Genomic DNA, 18,479 nt, shown 5'->3' with positions numbered 1-18,479 from the left:
AAGATCAGTTGAGGAAAGAAGGGAAGTCATCACAGAGGGGCAGGGGGCAAGCCAGGGCACTAGGGGAAAATGACCCCATTTCTTGATGACATTTGTCAGGGCCTGGGAGGGGGCACAGTTGAGTCAGCCACCGCCCCCTCGGCCAGAGTAGACAGGGCTCTATTGTCTCCATCAAAATTCCTCCTTTCCAGGAAGAGGAGGCTCATTGTCCGCCCTCACCCAGCTCTGGTCCGCAAAGGTTAGAAAGGGGCTCAAGAAATGCTTCCCCTGACCCTTCCCCCCGGGCTGGCCTGGGGTGGCAAGGACATTCCATCCATGAAGCTGGGGCACAAACCACTGGGACCCTGGGCTCAGCCCCCCAATCTCAGCCTGGGACAGGAAGAGAATTGTCCTCAGCAGGAAAGAACCCACAGAGAATCAGGAACCCACACAGAATGGGCATTGAGAGAGCGGAAACACCAGGGGTCCCACCCCAGACCAGGCATCCGGGCACCCAGGCCTCGGGCTCTCCATTCCCACCCTTTTTGGGGAGCCAGGTCCCCCTCACCTGGAAATGAGCCAAGCCACACTGAGGAAATGGAACTTTATTTCCATAAATACAAGGTAACACCCATTCAAGGGTAGCTAAAGGAGGGGCTGGGGCCTCAAAGAAAGTAGGCTCCCAGGAAGTACCCCAACACTGAACATAGGGACTGGGGGATCCCCAAACCTGAGATGGGCCTCGCAGGCCACAGATATTCCCCAACATTGACACTTCAAGAATGGAACTGTACCCACAGGGGAGCCGTGGACCCCGCTCTCATGGGCAGTCCTTCCTGGGGGTGAGAGGGCTGACCATGGGGAGTTCAGCGGGAACAGAGTGACAATGTCCTGAGCAGCCTGGGAGGAGACCCGGTGGTGGGCAGGCTGGGTCCCCGTCCTGTACAGCCAGAGATGGAGGAGCAGCCGTAAGTTAAAAACCTGGTTTCTCACTTCCCAACCTCAGCCTTGGGAGGATGGGAGAGCATGGAGCCACCCCCAAATGAAGACATGAGGTGGGGGAGACCAGGAGTTGTCATTCACAGAGCAGAGGGGTCTGGGAGCCCTGGCCGGTGGGGGCAGTCAGGGGGCAGTAATGACATGGTCACAGGCAGCTGCTCTCCAATCCAGCACTCGGTCTCTGGGCCCCGTGGGCGTGCCCTCAGGAGAGCCAGGGCTCGATGCAGGTCTCGTAAAGGGTGTGGTTGGAGTGCCAGGCCGTGTGGGCAATGCCAGCCATGGGGCACCTCACTATGGCCCCCCGGGCCAAGAGCGTCTTCAGCCCAAAAGAATCCCGAAGATAAACCTTTGCGGGGTGAAGGGACACAGGGAAAGACACAGGGAGAGACAACGTGAGTTCCCGCCGAGTCCCAGGCCCCTTCCCAGGGTGAACCCCTGGGCTCCGGAGTCAGCAGTGGGGGGGCTAGAGACAGCTGGGAGGGGCATGAAGAAACCCCAGGGACTCACCAGTTGTTCCTCCATCTCCAAGACCGTCTCATTTGCGTCATAGAAACCAAAGAAGCTACAAAGAGATGGGGCGGGCCATTATCAGGAGAGGTGGAGAAAATCAAGGTGGGGTGGTCCTTTAAGAACTCACAGCCTGTTGGGGAGACAGGCAGCAGGGAGAACACTCAACGTATTTAACGGGACATCATGCACCCCATGAGGTGACGCACGGAAGACACGGCATCACTTCGCTGAATTCCCAAACTGAGGGACATTCTACAACATAGATGGTCCATACACTTCAAAAGTATCAGTGTCCCGGACAAGAGGACTCGGGTAGTATTCAGGATTAAGAGAAACTGAAAAGACATGAAAACTAACACATGACCCTGGGTTTGATCTTGCACTGGAATTTTGTTTTCCCCTAAAAAGACAGCCCAGCCGGCGTGGCTCAGTGGTTTGAGTGTCGACCTATGAACCAGGAGATCACGGTTCGATTCCCGATCAGGGCACATGCTCAAGCCCGGGAGAGCCCAGCTCAACCCACAATGTGGGGCATGCAAGAGGCAGCTGAGCAATGATTCTTGGTTCATCATTGATGTTTCTATCTCTCCCTCTCCCTTCCTCTCTGAAACCAATAAAAATATATTTTAAAAAAAGACAATTAGAGCCAGGCCAGTGTGGCTCAGTGGTTGAGTATCAATTCATGAACTAAGAGGTCACCAGCTCAATCCCCAGTAGGGGGTGTGCAAGAGGCAGCCGGGGGATGTTTCTCTCTCATCGATGTTTCTCTCTCCCTCTCCCTTCCTCTAAAGTATCAAACATTTTTTTAAAAGATAATTAGAAAAATTTGAATAAGGTCTATAGAGTACCCTATCAATGTTAATTTCCTGATTTTGATAATTGTATTGCAGACATATAAAAAAATGCCCTGTATATAGGAAATATGTAGTGACATACTCCAGTTTTAGGGATAAAGAGATACTGTCTTCAACCTACTCTCAAACGGCTCACACACCCAGCAGGGGGCGTGTGGGAGGCAGCTGACCAATGATTCTCATCACTGATGCATCTACCTCTCCCTTTCCTTTCCTCTCCGAAATATATATTTATAAACACTAGGTGATGAGTATATGAGATTGCTTTGTACTACTTTGGTAACTTCTTAAATATGAGATTGTTTCAAAATAAAAAGACCTTAAGCCTTAGCTGGCTTGGCTCAGTGGATAGAGCATCGGCCTGCGGACTGAAAGGTCCCGGGTTCAATTCTGGTTAAGGGCACACACCCAGGTTGGGAGCTCAATCCCCATGCAGGCGGCAGCCAATCAATGATTCTCTCTCATCATTGATGTTTCTATCTCTCCCTTCCTCTCTGATATCAATAAAAATATATAATTAAAAAAATTTTTTAAAGGTCTGAACATGTTTCTTCATTAAGAATATATAACTGGCCCTAGCCGGTTTGGCTCAGTGAGTAGAGCATCGGCCTGTGGACTGAAGGGTCCTGGGTTCGATTCTGGCAAAGGGCACATGCCTGGGTTGCGGGCTCGATCCCCAGTGTGGCGTGTGCAGGAGGCAGCCAATCAATGATTCTCTCTCATCATTGATGTTTCTATCTCTCCCTCTCCCTTCCTCTCTGAAATCAATAAAAATATATTTAAAAATAAATAAATAAGAAGAATATATAACTGGCACGAGCATTGAGTGGATGCTGGCAGTGAATAACTGAATGCTGATAGGAGTTCAGTCCAATGGGCCACAGGAGCACAGACAAAAGCCCCGCCTTATCGGAGAGCAGGGTGGGGAACCTTCTCTGCCGAGGGCCACTTGGATATTTATAACGTGATTCGATGGCCATACCAAATTATCGACTTAAACATTAGCCTGCTGTGTTCGGTCAAACATTTAATTAACCCCCCTAATGCCTTGGCAGGCCAGACCAAACGATTTCCGGGGCCTTATCGGGCCTGCCCGGTTCAGAGCACCCCTGGTTTAGAGCATCAACAAAGGCTTCCCCGCGATGACCCTGGACTAGGGAAGGCTGCTGCAGGCCAATGGAATGCCAGAGCAAAGGCGCGGAGGGGGGCGCAGCTGGGGTCCCGGGGCGGGGGGGGGGGGGGGGAGACCTGGAGGCCTGGGAGAAGCTGGATGTCCCCCGGCTGGGAGAGCAGCAGGGCCCAGACCTGGACTCGCTCTCCAGCTCTGCCACACTCCCCACTGTGTGCCACTGGGCATGCTCCTTCCCCCGGGTCCTAGTGAGAAATACCTCCTTGGCAGCGAGGAAGGAAAGCGCGTGCTAACAGGGAGACAGCCTGACTTCACCACGCACTAACTCTATGAACGTAAAAAATTCCATCTCTTTGCACCCAAGTTTCCTAAAAGGTCGTTTTGAGGATTAAGTGAGCTTTATTTAAAGGTGCTACATAACTGTGAGCTATTACTATCTTTATAGGGTCGTAGATTGAAATGAAATGTAAAGAAATCCCATCTCTTACTATTATTACAAGGGATGTTATACCTTCACTCCAAACCCTCCAATGTCTTCCCATCTTACTCAGAATATACAGTCAAGGGTCGTGGTTGCTGGGGTTGGGGAAGGCTGGGCTGAGGAGTTCATGTTAATGGATATGGAATTTCAGTTTGGGAAGAAAAAGGAAGTCCTGGACATGGATGGTGATGATGGTCACACAATAATGTGAACGTACTTCATGCCACTGAAGTGTGCATTTACGAATGGCAAATTTTGCCCTGGCTGGTGTGACTCTGCAGGTTGGAGTGTCATCCATACACCGAAAGGTGGTGAGGTTCAATGCCCAGTCAGGATACATACCCAGATTTTGGGTTCGAGCCCTGGTCGGTTCGGTGCACATATAGGAGGCAACGGATCTCTCTCTCTCTCTCTCTCTCTCTCTCTCTCTCTCTCTCTCTCTCTCTCTCTCTGCAACAGATTGATGTTTCGCCCGCTCTTTCTCTCTCTCTCTGTAAAAATAAATACATATATAAAAAATGGCAAGTTTTATTTTGTGTATATTTTTTTAAAAGAAGGACCTTACTTTGCCCTACAAAGGCTCAACATAACGGCTCCCTGCTACCGCTTTCAACCTCCTCTCCCACTCGCTCCCCGGCTCCCTGTTCACAGGGCTGCAGGCGCTGTCCTGGTCCCTGGCCCACTCCCCCACACCGTTGCACAACTCCTTCCCTGATTTCCTTCCGCCTCAGCCTCAGCGCAGAGGGCAGCTCTTCCCAGAGGGCTTCTGTGGCCACCCCTAAAACAGGCTCCGCTCCTGAGAGCCGACCCCTGCCTCACTTCCCTCCTACTTGACACAGAGTTACATCTGTTACCTGCCTCCCCTCTAGAATGAAAGCTACATTACAGCCGACTCCTCACTGACAGCTGCACTCCCAGGCCCAGGACAGCGCCAGGGCACGCACGCTCAATGAGGGACTACGTGACACCTCAGCAGGAGACCTGGAACGGCGGCTCGCACATGGTGCCATGGAGACCTGGTTTCCCAGAGGAACAGGACGGAAGGGACGAGAAGGAGGCAATCACAGCGGACCAGGAAAGTAAAGAGGTGATAGGAAATGGATTAAAATGGCATGGAGTGTCTGCACACAATGTGCCAATGTCAAGTTCCTGTTTTTTGATACTGTGCTATGGTTACATAAGATGCAGCCATTGGGGAAACTGGGTGAAGGGTACACAGGACCTCTCTAAACCATCTTTGCAATTTCCTATGAATCTACAATTATTTCAAAGTTAAAAGTTTTTTATAAAACTCGGGGTGGTAGGGATGGGGAGGAAATAGAATCCGCAGGATGTAGTGACTGGCTAGATACAAGGGGTTGGGGGAGGACTCCCAGGTTTGGATCTTGGCTGACAGGCATTCCCTGAACAGGGGGACCAGTTTTAGGTATGCGATGAGATTGATGGGGACTAGGGGGTGTCCTTAGTGAACCTCAGGCCATGCAGCCCCTTGTTACCTGGACTGCCACGGGGTGATGACACCGTCATCGGGGCCTCCGATCAGCACCAGGCGGCCCACGCGGAGGAAGTTCTTCCGCCATGCTGCCGTGGGGAGGAGAGAGCCGTCAGTCCCGGGCCAGGCCAGGTGGGAGAGGGGAACACAGCGGTCAGAAAAGCAGAAAGTGATACCCAAGCGGAAGCCTGGGGCCTCACCAGTGGCATTGGGGTGGTCTCTTTCCCCATTGATCAGGGCCAGGAAGCTGCTGGCATTGAGGTACAAGTCATCGTGGTGGGGATCTGGGAACAAGGAGCATTGAGAAAGACAGTCAGAGGAGCAGGCAGAGGAGGAGGACCGGCACAGAAGACCATTCCGGAGGCTTCAGTAAAAGGTGAGCAGTGATGTGATGCAGCAACAATAATACATGTGAACACGACAGCAAACACCTTTACCTAGCACCTACGATGAGCCAGATATGTTCAAAGCATTTTATACTCGTTAATTTATGTAATGCTTACAACCATCCTGTGAGGTAAGTATTACATTATTCTTTTACAGACGAGGAAACTGAGTCACAGGAAGGTGGAGGAACACCCAGGCCCCCAGCAGGCTCAGACTTCAAACGCAGGGGCCCGGACCCGGCAGCCAGGGTCTTGAAAAGCCCGCAGGCTTCTGCACTCGCCCCGGCCTGCTCCTGTGAGGAAGCTGCATGGAACACGGACCCGCGGCTGCGTCCACACGGGCGTGCCGGGACGGAGGAGTGGTGACAGAGACCACGCGGCCTACAAAACTAAAAACATTTACTATCTGTGCTTTAAAGGAAAAGCTTGCCGACCTCTGCACCACACGGTACTTTCTGAGACAACAGCTGATACACATAAAGCATTTTGTGCTCAATAAATATAAGTTATCACTATTATTGTTGCTATTGGCTATGGTAGAGGGGGGAGCAGCAGGCCCTAGCCTCCAGGGCACCCCTCCATGGAGGTCCAGGTTAGCATCCCCTACTCACCATGCCAGTAGTTGCATATGGAGAACTCCTGCCCCCAGGGGCTGTAGCAGATGCGGTAGAGGTTAGACCTCATGGAGGTGGGGAACAGCCACTTCAGGTAGTCCGTGTCTGGCAAGAGAACAGCAGCGCCAAGTAGATCCAAACCCCCAAACTTTGTGCCCCCCAAACTCAGGGCCCGCATGAAGCCCCCAGTTCCCACTCACCTCCATACTGTCCCATCTGTGGGGAGGAGAGAGAGATGAAGGAATCCACATTGTGTTCATCCATGACGGAGAGCAGTGCCCGGCACACCAGGCCGCCTGTGGGCAGACCGCCACATGGGCAGGGGTTCGGGGACAGCCAGGCCAGCAGTCCCCACTGCCTCCCCCACCACAATGTGCACCAGGAAGACTGAGGCCCGGACAACACAGACACGGCCTGTGGCAAAAGGTCCTATCACGCAGGTGACAGGGCCAAGAGCCAGACTTGGATTCGGGGTTCTGGCTCTAACTCTAGGTGTTTTTCACCGCCCCTCTCACTATCTCTTAGGTCCGAGAACCAGGAGTAATGGGGAAGGGAGGGGGGAGCACTGGGTCCACGGAGGACACAGAGGTGAGACCAGGGGCTGAGGGAAGTCAGAAAAGGAGGGCTCAGGCACCAGGGCCCTGCTGGACAGTGTGGCTCAGAAAAGGGGACCCTAGGAAGTGCCCCTCAGATAAGGATCAAGCTTCAGAGAGTGCTTAGGATTAGGGGGGCACCTACCCTGCGAGTAGCAGATGAGATGCACCCCTTGAGGGGCCTTTGCCATGATGGGGGCCACAGCCTCTCGGAACCCTTGCACCTGTTCCCACAGGGGCCGCAAACTCTCTCTCCCATCGAAGAGATCAAGCACGGTCACCACGGTGCCAGGGTGTGTCTGTGGGAAGGGGCGATGCTGCAGCTGGGGGCGAACTGCGAAGCCCTCCACGCCACCCTGGCTGCGCCAATGCCTCCTGTGCCCTGCAGAACCGGGGGTCCGTCCCCCACCCCTCTCCCCAGTCCAGCACCAGCTCCCGAGGAACCGGGCAGGCCCAGCGGGGCGGCTTTCAGTTCCGCACGCTTCCTCCCCAGCCACCGTGACGCCTCCAACGCCCGCAACCAGGCGTCCCCGGCCAGACCTCGTTGATGTAGTCCAGCAGGTGGCGGAAGCTGTACGAGCTGTCAAAGAGCCCGTGCACCACGATGACCGGCTTGTAGGAAGCGCGATGGGGCGCGGGGGCTGCAGGCAGCAGCAGCAGCAGCGGCAGGAAGGGCAACGCGAGCAGGATCCCCGCCGGGGGCGGCCGAGGCCCCGGGAGCCCCAGCATGCTCTCACCTGAGAGGGGATGAGGCTCGTGAGCGATGACAACGCCCCTGCCCTCGGACAGACAGCGCGCTGTCGAGCCTCTCCCGCCCGGGCCCACCCAGGTCCGGGCCACAAAACAGCCAACTTTTAACTTACTCTGGTCTCCCCGCAAACACACCCCCTACCACGCAGACGCAGCGACGCGCACCGAAGCCCCGCCCCCAACTCGCGGGGACGGTGCTCCGGCGGGGACGTCCCTAAAGCGTAGTCCCCGCCATGCGCCGCCCGCTTTTGCAGGAGGGACCTCGGGGCTGCAGCCAGGTCCCAGGGAGCCGCACTCCCACCGGCCCGGCTCCGCCCGCCCGCCCGCTGTGGGCTTCTCCCGGGTCTGGAAGCCCGGGGGGCGGGGGGGGGGGAGGACGGCGTGCGCCCGGGAGTGACGGGGGGGGGGGGGGGAGCGGGGAGGCTGCTCGGGGTCGCGCTCAGACGTCATTTCCGGGGCTTTCCCTGGCAACCGTGCCAGCGTCCCAGGCAACGCAGGCCGGGGACCGGAGGGACCCTGGAACTTTCCATTGCGCCCTAGGAGCGGGGGAGGACATGGGCGGAGCGACCCATTTTGACGGCGAGGAGAGGAAGAAGCAGCAAAGAGGTCCTGCGAATAGAGAGAAGGCCTTCGCCCCAGTGCCCGGTTCTGGGTCCGGCTCCGCAGGGAACTCGACGTTCCCTCCCGGGGAAGGGCAGTCCTCCGCGCTTCGCCGCCGCCTGCTCAGGGCTGGAGCCAGTCCGGCGAGCCCCGCCCGCCCTGCCCGCCGCCCGGCCGGCCTCTTACAACTCTTGATTCTGAAGTGCGTGTCGCGCCTTGTCTCCCGAGACGTGGAGAGTCCTCCTGGCCCCTCGAGCTGAGAGCAGCCTGGCCCAGTTTCTCCTGCCCGCTCTGCGGCTCCGTGAAGGATCCACCCCTCAGGGTGGAGGGCTCCCGAGGCGGCTCTGACTCACGCTTGCTAGCGTGGTTTCGACCAGACTTTCAACCAGAACGACCCCCACAACCTGGCCTTAGCTGGGAGCTCCCGGGGCGGCTCCCCACCAGGCCAGACTTCCCAGCCCCAGGCATCCCCACCCTCCACCTGTGACCCTTACCCAGTACCCAGGAAGAACTCAATGAAAAAAATGAACTCGCTGTGGCCAAGCTGCTAAGCTACTAATGGTAAGCAGGTTGAGGTATGAAGAAAGGATTCTATTCTTGTTTTAACTTAAACTTTGGAACTTTCTAGCCCTGCGTCAATGCCTGCATATACCTCAGACCTCCAGACAACTGAGAAACTACTCTGATATCCAGACCACCTGACACCCAGTGTGAAGACCGCTGGTCATCTGGAGGATCACCCATCCAGAGGCTAAGAATGAACTGATTCTTCTGGAAAATGTACCCTATAAGCCTTTCCTTCTTCTCAGGAACACTCCAAGTATTGCCTGATTGTGTTACCAGGTTGCCAACCCTAAGATCCTTGGATAAATCTTTGCCGTTTGTTTCTATCAAAGCCTCCGGACACTTACTGAGTTTCTTGGACACCAGAGCCCCGTTAGAGCTTTTACTTAGCACTTAAAGGTGTTTCCCTTCAGAAAAGAACTTCCCAGGTGGTCTGAACCCCTCCCTTGCTCACAGGGTCTTTGCCCGTCTAAAGCAGTTCCCAATCACCAACTTGAGCTCTGAGTTGTGTAGAACGAGGATGAGGTGGTGGTACAGGTTGGGGCTCACACAAACACCTTAAAAACCAGAATGAGGAGCCGTGATTTAAATCTCTGCAGCCTCAGGCCCAGCTGAGGGTCTCCGTTCAGCTAGCTCTGTAGTCTCTGTTCAGACATGAAGGGGAAGGACACAGCCCAGGAGAGTGACTCTGTGTCTTGGCGGGTGGCGGGCGGGGGGTGGGGGGGGGGGGGGGGTAAGAAATGGATCTGAACACTGGCAGGCCCAGGGACTCCAAGAAGCCCATAAGCAAAGGGAGAAAAGGGGATCAAGTACATCTTCCCAAACCAGCGGCCAGGAATGAGCAGCCCCTTCACCTGGGGAAGGAAGTATCAGTGCATCCCCCAAGCTTCCCCTCCGTCCTGCCCCCTCCCATGGTCGGGGTGGGTGGGGCTTTCTCCCAACCGTTACAGCCCGAGCCTCCCACTTTACTTCCCCGTTCGCCCAGGCCTGGGTGGCGGGTTGAGGCTATAACCCTGGGAACTTTCCAGGCCATCACAGGTCTCAACTCTGCATATACACCTTCCTCATACACAGCTGTCTCTCCTGAAGTGAGGAGACTAGGGGCAAGGATTTGAGAGAAGATTCTGGGACCTGGCGGGGCTCTGGGGGAAGCTGGGGGAGAGGCCGCACTGGAGTGAGCCGGATCTCAGGGAGCTGGGTATTGAGTCTGTGGAGCACCTACTGGATCCCTCCCACAGCTGATCACTACTGCCAGCCTCAGAGGGGCAGGCTCTAGACTGTTCTCTCTCCTTCCTTTCCTTAGTCCCACCCACTTTGCCTGGTCTTGCTTGCCTCCCTGTTTCCATGACAACTCCAAGGGAGCCCAAACTGGGGGCTTGAATGCTGGGGTGAGAGGAGGAGAGACGAGTGGGGGTACATCTGAAGAGCTCCCCCAACCCCGCCTCGGTCCCTTTAAGCTCTCCCCCCTCCCTGTTCTCCCTCTGCCCCCCCTCCACCACCACCCTCCGAGGCTGTCTTCTCTCCATCTCTTGCGCTGCTGGCTGCGCAATCCCTGCACCCCGACTCCAGCTCCAGTTGGAGACCCCCGACTCCAGCTAGAGAGACCCTGACCCAGCGAGACAGAGACTGCAAGCATGTCATCAGAAAAGTCAGGTAAGAATCCACAGCAAAACCTCCCACTCCCTCCGCGGTCTCCTAACCCCCTCCCCCTCCCCCTCCCCTCCGCTCCAACCCCCTCCCTTACCTCTTCCTAGCGGGTTCTATCCAGCTCTCAGCCACCCCTAAACCCCCTCCTCTTCCTTTCCTCCTTCCAGTTTCAGCCTCGGTCCCTGCCAACGTGGGCAGCAGGGGGTAGGCTGAAGCGGTAAGGGAAGTAGGCGAGTGGCTTATCAGCCAGGTGCTGCAGGGACAGCATCGTTGGGAGTGACAGATGGCACTGGCTGGCATGGGGACATCCAGTGGGGACGTAGGGAGACACTATCAGATGCGGGTTGTTAGGGGAGTAAAACCCAGCAGACCCTTCGCTGTCAGCCCTAAAGAAGCACTGAGATTCCCAGAGAGGCTGGGGCGCCCTCCCCTGAAGGCATGGCGGGTGGGCCGTGTCAGCCCGCATGGCTCGCAGTGTTGAGCTGACACAGGTTAAAGCAGTGTTGCATGTCCACATGGACACGCGCAGGACTAGCTCAGAGAGGCAGGCCCGAGGCGGCCACAGCCAAGCGGCGCGGCTCCGCTGGCGAACGCTGCGGGCACCGTGCTGTGGAGAGCAGAGCTGTGGCCTCAGAACTAGACGGAGAAACAGAAGTGGGGGAGCACAGGTGGCCTAGATACCAGCCCTCTCCTGCCCCCAACATGAGATGGTTCTCACCTATCTCCTCTGTCTCTCCCACTGTCTTCCTCCACCCCGGACCCTCTGTCTCCCCTAACCCTCCCCATCTCGCCCTGACCTGCCCCCGGACCCCGCCTCGGCTCGCCGCCCCAGGCCTCCCGGACTCGGTCCCGCACACCTCCCCGCCGCCCTACAACGCCCCGCAGCCGCCCGCCGAGCCCCCCGCCCCGCCCCCGCAGGCGGCGCCCCCCGCGCACCACCACCACCACCACCACTACCACCAGTCGGGCACCGCCACCCTCCCGCGCCTCGGGGCCGGCGGCCTGGCGGCTTCCGGGGCCTCCGCCGCGCGCGGGCCCTCGTTCTCCGCCACTCTGCCGCGGCCCCCACACCACGCCCCGCCCGGCCCGGCCTCCGGGGCGCCCCCGCCCGGCTGCGCCACCTTGCCCCGCATGCCACCCGACCCTTACCTGCAGGAGACTCGCTTCGAGGGCCCGCTGCCCCCGCCGCCGCCCGCCGCCGCCGCCCCGCCCCCGCCGGCGCCCTCGCACACAGCCCAGGCCCCCGGCTTCGTGGTGCCGACGCACCCCGGGGCGGTGGGCACGCTGCCGCTGGGGGGCTACGTGGCCCCCGGGTACCCCCTGCAGCTGCAGCCCTGCACCGCCTACGTGCCGGTCTACCCCGTGGGCGCGGTGAGTGCGGCGGACGGGCCGGGAGGGGGAGGGCGCGGTGGGGACACCCTGGGGGCCGGTGGGGTGGGGAAACGGGCCAGGGGACCTGGCGGCCTAGGCTAAGGCCTAGAGAGGCGGGGGGGGGGGGGGGGGGGGGGTTCTGGCCGTCAGTGCGGCCAGAGACCGTGGCCTGGGAGGGCAACGGAACAGCTGAGCGAGCAGAAACCTGGGACCGAGTGAGTGGGGAGGCCAGGGAGGGATCTGGAGAGGAGAAACAAGGTTTGAAGTGAGGCGGGCAGCGCCGGAGGGGCGATCCCTTGGGGGAGGGAAGTTGGAGAACCCCTGGATATAGGGTTACCCCGAGGATATGGGGTTAATGGCTACAATGAAGGGAGGAGAGGGGCCTAGGTGGGCTGTAGGGGGTTCTGGAAGCAACGTGCAAGAACTGTGCTTTAAAACTCGCCCTTCCAAAGCGGAGCATTGTGGGGCCCAGAGAGGGTCCGCATGACGCCGCCTCCCCCCCCCCCCCTTACACAGCCCTATGCAGGCGGGACCCCAGGGGCCGCGGGAGTCCCCTCCACGCTGCCCGCGCCGCCGCAGGGCCCGGGGCTGGCCCTGCTGGAGCCCAGGCGCCCGCCGCACGACTACATGCCCATCGCCGTGCTGACCACCATCTGCTGCTTCTGGCCCACGGGCATCATCGCTATCTTCAAGGCGGTGCAGGTACGGGGGGGGGCGTTCGGAGCGGAGGCTCACTCGGCTCTTAAGCCCGGGAGCCGGGCGTCTGGGAGCCACTGGGAGCCAGAGGGAGGGCGGGCGGCAGCTCTCTGACCCGCGTCCCCGCCGCCGCCCGCAGGTGCGCACGGCCCTGGCGCGCGGAGACATGGTGTCGGCCGAGATCGCCTCGCGCGAGGCGCGGAACTTCTCCTTCATCTCCCTGGCGGTGGGCATCGCGGCCATGGTGCTCTGCACCATCCTCACCGTCGTCATCATCATCGCCGCGCAGCACCACGAGAACTACTGGGACCCGTGAGGGCGCCCCCGGCCCGGCGCCGCCCGGCGCCCCTCCACCGCCGCGCGTCCTGCAGTCCCGCCGCGGACCCCGGGGGCGCCCTGCACACCCGCCCCCGGGGCTGCCGGACTTGGATGCGCCCTCAACTCGGCCTCCGCCCAAGCTCTCGCGGTGCGGGCACGCTCCGAATCCAGTTCCTCAGGAACCTCGCCAAAGCCCACACTCCCAAGGGCGCCGCTTCCCTGGATCCCAGCCCAACGCCGGGCCCCAGTCGGCCCAGACTCCCCTCCCCGGTAAAAGCAGCGCCCCCGGGGAAGCTGCGGAGAGCCCTCCGCGAAGCCCGGAGACCAGTCCCGCAAACCCCGCCTCCTCCGTAGGCTCCGCCCGGCTCCGAAAAACCCCGCCTCCAGGTCGGCAGGCTCCGCCTTCTTCTCTTCCTCGCGGGGTGCTTCGGGCCGGTGACTGGGTTTGGGGCTCCAGGCCTCGCCCCAGACCGACAGACTCCCGTTCTCGCGGCGTGAGGACCCAGCCTCGGCGCGGCCACGGCCCACGCGCACTCCCGTGTTTGCCGGCAGGTTCTCGTCTCCTACACCCGCGTCTCCACTGCGTTTCTTGCTAATCCCAGAACCTCTATTTTCGTTCTGTTTCTTGGGATGAAATTTGGGAGGCTCCCGGTTAGGACCCTTCACGCTGGGAGGAAGATTCCGTGCCGATCCCTGTAAATATTCCCTGAGCGGCCGGCAGAAGGGACCCCAGGCTGCGGGCCTGCCAATGTCGGGGGAGCCGGCCCGCTCCCGCTCCCCGGCAGCCCCCGCCTTGTTCTGATGTGTGTGAGTGTGTGTGTGGATTTCTGAAAGCCAATATTAAAGATCTAAGTGGATTTATTACCCGGAATCCGATGGCTGCAGCCTAGCAAAGACCCTGCTCTTTTGGTACCCCTTTCATCTCTTCCCATTTCCCCTTGGGGTGTGTGGGGGGGGGGGAGACTGACAGGTCTCAGGACACCAGAGAGAGAGACACACACACATGCAGCGGGGAGGGTCCCTGGGATCCTGCCAGGAAAGATCTTGGGGTCCATTCTCGGGGAGGATTTCTTTCCGCAGCTCACCTTTTCCACTCCCTACCCACTGGGCTTCAGGCTTTGGAGAGGGATAAGGCACAAGGAGGCCCGGGGATCTATCCCCAGAACTCCGGAACGCCAGGAGGGAAGGAGAGGGCAGACCATTCTGAAGAAGTTGGTCAGAGATAGGGTGGCAGGGGCAGAGAAAAGATGCCAACTGCCCGCAGGTGTGCCTGCCTGCGGGCTGGAGGGTGGCAGACATTTGAGTTGGAGCCCTAAGTGGTGTGTTGTGCCAGTACCGGGAGGCAGAGGGAAGGGCTGCGGACACCTGTCCCAGTCTATTCCAGCTGCTTCTGTCTCTCAGTGCCAGAGGCCGGCTCATGAACAACAGAATGTATTGCTCAGGGTCCCCGAGACTGCAGTCTGAGATCAGAGCGCCCAAGAGCAGGCGAGGGCCCTCTGTGGCTTGCAGACTTCCCATTTGGGGGGGCGGGGGGAGGGTGCCCCATTCACGAAGGCTCCACCCTCAGGACCTAATCACCCCCAAAGGCCCCCTCTCTGCACATTAGGATTTTAACATGAAGTTTGCAAGGAACATGTTCACGCTACAGCAGGGCCCCAGGAAGGCGGTCAGGAGCCGCTCACACCCAAGTGGGCTGTGGTCCTTGCCTACCCTGAGGTCAGCCAGGGGCCTCTTGGGGAGGGGGAAGGGGCACAAGCAGTGGGCTTGGTCTCTTCAGTTGGACACCTGCAGGACATGATCCTACCCTGACTCCATGCATTCATACAACATGCAGATACCACGCAGGGTGCTGGTGAGACATTTGCCGAGACAGCAGATGAGAACACTGACCTCATGCAGTTTACCTAGAAGGAAAGCCACGCACCAGGATAAGAGGCGTGGGAGGAGGGTGTGGAAATCATGGGGAACATTTTTTTAGACATTTCAGGTTGAATGTGCCTTCCTCATCAAACTTGTTTTTTTAAAAAAAAAATTGTAATTGATTATTTTAGAGAGTGAGGAAGGGAGAGGGAGAGAAACATTGATGTTAGAGAGAAGCATCAATTGGTTGCGTCCTGCACACGAACCTGCAGCCTGGGTACGTGCCCTGGCCAGGGATCTAACCGATGACCTTTCGGCACACCTGCACCGGTGGGCTCTCAACCAGCTGAGCCAGCTGAGACACTCTGGCCAGGGCATCACCAAACTTCTTGAAAAAAGAATTCACATTTGCAACCTCCACTTCCTTACCACTTACTCATTTTCCCCCCTTGCCGCCTGAAAAGGGGAACATGGTTGTCACAGATGTGTCTCTGTCTGTCTTTCTTTCATACCCACTGTTTCTTAACCCTTTAAAATCTGCTCCCACTCCCTACTGTACTGAAACTGCTCTCTCAAACAGTACCCAATGACCAGAAATCACCAGGAGCCAAAGTCAGTGGCATTTTCCTGAACCCTTCCATGTTTGTTTCTTGACCTTGGATTCCTCACTCACCCAGGCAGGGTTCAGGGACAGGTCATCTCTCCCCCCTTTACCTCCATACACACCTCTAATCATCTTCCTCCCACTGTTTTTCCTCCTCCCTTCCCCTAAGTGCCTGTTCTGGATTTTTCCCCCCTTATTTGGGACCTTCCCTTGAAAATCTCATCTACTCCAAACTCACACATCATTTCTTTCTTTCTTTTTTTCAAATTATAAGAGAAAGTTTATTTAGAAAGTCATAGACTCGTAGTCACGGGCTCCGAGGGAAGGGAAAGGTGCGGGTGGCTTCCCAGAGGAAGAGCTGCCCAGAAATGATTTCTAATGCTTCTCTGCTGTAGACTGAATGTTTGTGTCCCCCCAAATTCATGCTGAAACTTGATCCCAGTGTGCTGGTGGGACCTTTGGGGGGTGCTTAGGTCATGAGGATGGACTGTTATGAGTGGGATGAGTACCAGAAACTACAGAGAGCTCCCTTGCCCCTTCCACCAAGTAAGGGCAAAGTTAGAAGACAGCTGTATGTGAATCAGAGTGTCTCAGCAGACACTGGATCTGGTGGTGCCTGATCGTAGACTTTCCAGCCTCCAGAAGTGTGAGAAATGGACGTCTGTTGTTTAGAAGCCATCCAGTACATGGCCTTTTGTTAGAACAGCCCGAGTTGGTTGAGACATTACCCAACCTAAATGTTTACATGCAGACACTCTTCCACGGCCTGTGGAACACCTCCACTGGACCACGCTGCTGGTCCTCAAACTCAGCATGTTCCAAACCAAATGCCACTGAAAACCTGCTTCCCTGTCTCTATTATTGGCACCATTTTCCCAGCCCCCTTATCTGAAAACTTGATGCTATTAGAGGACAGTTCCCTGAGTCGGATGGGGAGGGCTGTCCCCTCCTTGGCTCTTGTCAGTCTCATAAGATTTCAGATGAGCAACAGCAGCATTGTAGCAAAGCAAGCGGATTTATTAAGGTAACAAAGCAAGCAAATTTATTAAAAATACACTTGGCATATAGCATAAGTGGGCACCCAGCTAGTCTGAGTGCCCTGCTGGTGGAAGTTTAAGGGTTTTATACTTTTCTGTCTACAGGTTTAAAGCTTCCTCTGCCAGATATCTTGGGCAACAGACCAGATTTCAAGGTCCCCCTTTTACTTTGTTGTGGCTTTTTCCAGAATTTATGATGACATCTGGGCAAGAATTTCCAGAATTTTATCTGGGCAAGTCCCAAGACTGCTGACTTCTTTGTTCATTGGGTGAGATAAAACTCTCCCTCTTTTCCCCCTTCCCCCTTTCCTATATTCTCTGGTTAGGGGGGAGAGATATAAACCATTTGCTCTCGAGTGTCCTTGGTTGGGGAAGATAAGGTCGTGTCTCACACATTAGCTGCAAGCTGCCCAAACTGGTTGGCCTTGTTTCCTTTTCTTGTCTCAGTTTCCCCTTCCACTTGCCCAGGAATTGTCCTAGCTTCTTACTAGCCTGCCACATTCCCTGCTCAGAGACTTCCATTGCTAAAGTCTTTTAGGGTTGATGAGGGAGGATGGTCTTTTCTTCTGCAACCATTTCATGCTGACAATGGCCATAGTCCCTGGCTATGTCGGGTGTGGGAGTCTTTCACTGCCTGAGCTAAGGGAGACCAGGGAATGGGATCTGAGACTGGAATCCAGAGGCCATTGGCTGATTCTACTAAAGTGGGGGTGGGCCCTAAATGGTTTGGCTCAGTGGATAGAGCATCGGCCTGCAGACTCAAGGGTCCCAGGTTCGATTCCAGTCAAAAAAAAAAAAAAGTTAAGGGCATGTACCTTGGTTGCGGGCACATCCCCAGTAGGGGGTGTGCAAGAGGCAGCTGATCGATGTTTCTAACTCTCTATCCCTCTCCCTTCCTCTCTGTAAAAAATCAATAAAACATTTTAAATAAATAAATAAATAAATAAAGTGGGGGTGGGCTGGAATTCTTGAAGTGTCATCATCTTGACATGAAATTGCTGTTTTCTGAAAGTGACAAACCTGACAAGAAGGTTAGTGGAGGGAAGTCAATTATATCAAAGCCTAGTCATGGCATTACTCACCTGTGACAGGCTTTTGTTTCTTGGAGAGGAGCTTCAGGTCCTCCATAGGTTCACAAGAGCAGGTCTCAGGGTGAGGTTCCTATGGGGACTCACCGGAAATAGATTACACCAGATAAGTGGACCCCACCGGGTATCCCTGGGAGCTTTACTATAGTTGGGGTGCTTACTAGGACTTGATGTGGCCCTTCCATCTGGGATGTAGTTGGGACTCAGGGCAGTTGTTTCCTCCTGCCTCCCCCTGGCCCCCTGATGTAGCTTGTTGGTAGTCTTTATCGGGGGCAGGTAGAATTTTGTTTCCATACACCTGTAATGCTTTCTGTACTGTCCTAGATAAATGGTGTAAGATAATAGAACATACATAATTTCTTTGTAACTGGACAATCAATGGGTTCATGCTGCCTGTCACTACTTGATCCAATTCAGCAGAGACAGGGTTGAATCATATATGAGCATTTATTCCAATACTGCCGGCAGTATGGGAGAGCAGCAGATCATTCACAAACATCTGCTCTGCAGCCCCCATCAGCCAGAGGCTTATATCGGGTGAGACAAAGATTGCGTGGGGAAGTGGGATTACAGACGTGGGGAAGCAGGCAGTGCAGGCTGGGTGGGCCCCATTGTTGGGCAACAAGGTTGCTAATCTTTCCCCGATGATAGTCAGTTCTTGAATGAGAGTGGACCGCATTCAAAGGTTGACTCCCAGGTCTATGCCCTACCTGGTTTTGCTCAGTGGATACAGCATAGGCCTGAGGACTGAAGGGTCCCAGGTTCGATTCCAGTCAAGGGCACATGCCTGGGTTGCAGGCTCGATCCTCAGTGTAGGGCGTGCAGGAGGCAGCCAATCAATGATTCTCTCTCATCATTGATGTTTCCATCTCTCTCTCTCTCCGTCTTCCTCTCTGAAATAAATAAA

At 56.5% G+C, this 18,479-nt stretch overlaps 2 protein-coding genes across 5 annotated transcripts; one reads left to right on the top strand and one right to left on the bottom strand.

The window, feature by feature from the left end:
* Positions 1-569: 569 nt before the first annotated feature.
* On the bottom strand, positions 570-12,997 carry PPT2 (palmitoyl-protein thioesterase 2). Of its 4 annotated transcripts, none has more exons than XM_054722644.1 (9): positions 12,930-12,997; positions 7,578-7,774; positions 7,183-7,336; positions 6,645-6,740; positions 6,442-6,549; positions 5,645-5,728; positions 5,449-5,533; positions 1,486-1,540; positions 570-1,324 (listed from the first exon to the last, which is right to left on the bottom strand). In XM_054722644.1, the coding sequence occupies exons 2-9, from the start codon at positions 7,764-7,766 to the stop codon at positions 1,181-1,183; spliced, it is 915 nt and encodes a 304-aa protein (XP_054578619.1). In that variant the 5' UTR covers positions 7,767-7,774; positions 12,930-12,997; the 3' UTR covers positions 570-1,180. The 4 variants fall into 4 exon arrangements, with proteins under 4 accessions (XP_054578619.1, XP_054578618.1, XP_008155546.1 ...); XM_054722643.1 differs by lacking the exon at positions 12,930-12,997 and adding an exon at positions 11,748-11,767; XM_008157324.3 differs by lacking the exon at positions 12,930-12,997 and adding an exon at positions 8,574-8,652.
* PRRT1 (proline rich transmembrane protein 1) lies at positions 10,586-12,982 on the top strand. The gene is made up of 4 exons (XM_028133795.2): positions 10,586-10,604; positions 11,431-11,969; positions 12,486-12,671; positions 12,805-12,982. Exons 1-4 carry the CDS (start codon positions 10,586-10,588, stop codon positions 12,979-12,981), a joined length of 921 nt encoding a protein of 306 aa, XP_027989596.2. The 3' UTR covers position 12,982.
* Positions 12,998-18,479: the final 5,482 nt, after the last annotated feature.

This window comes from Eptesicus fuscus, chromosome 10 (genome assembly GCF_027574615.1).
Source record: "Eptesicus fuscus isolate TK198812 chromosome 10, DD_ASM_mEF_20220401, whole genome shotgun sequence".
Lineage (NCBI taxonomy): Eukaryota > Metazoa > Chordata > Mammalia > Chiroptera > Vespertilionidae > Eptesicus > Eptesicus fuscus.
Note: the sequence above shows the minus strand (reverse complement) of the source record. Positions and strands in the feature narration are given on the sequence as shown.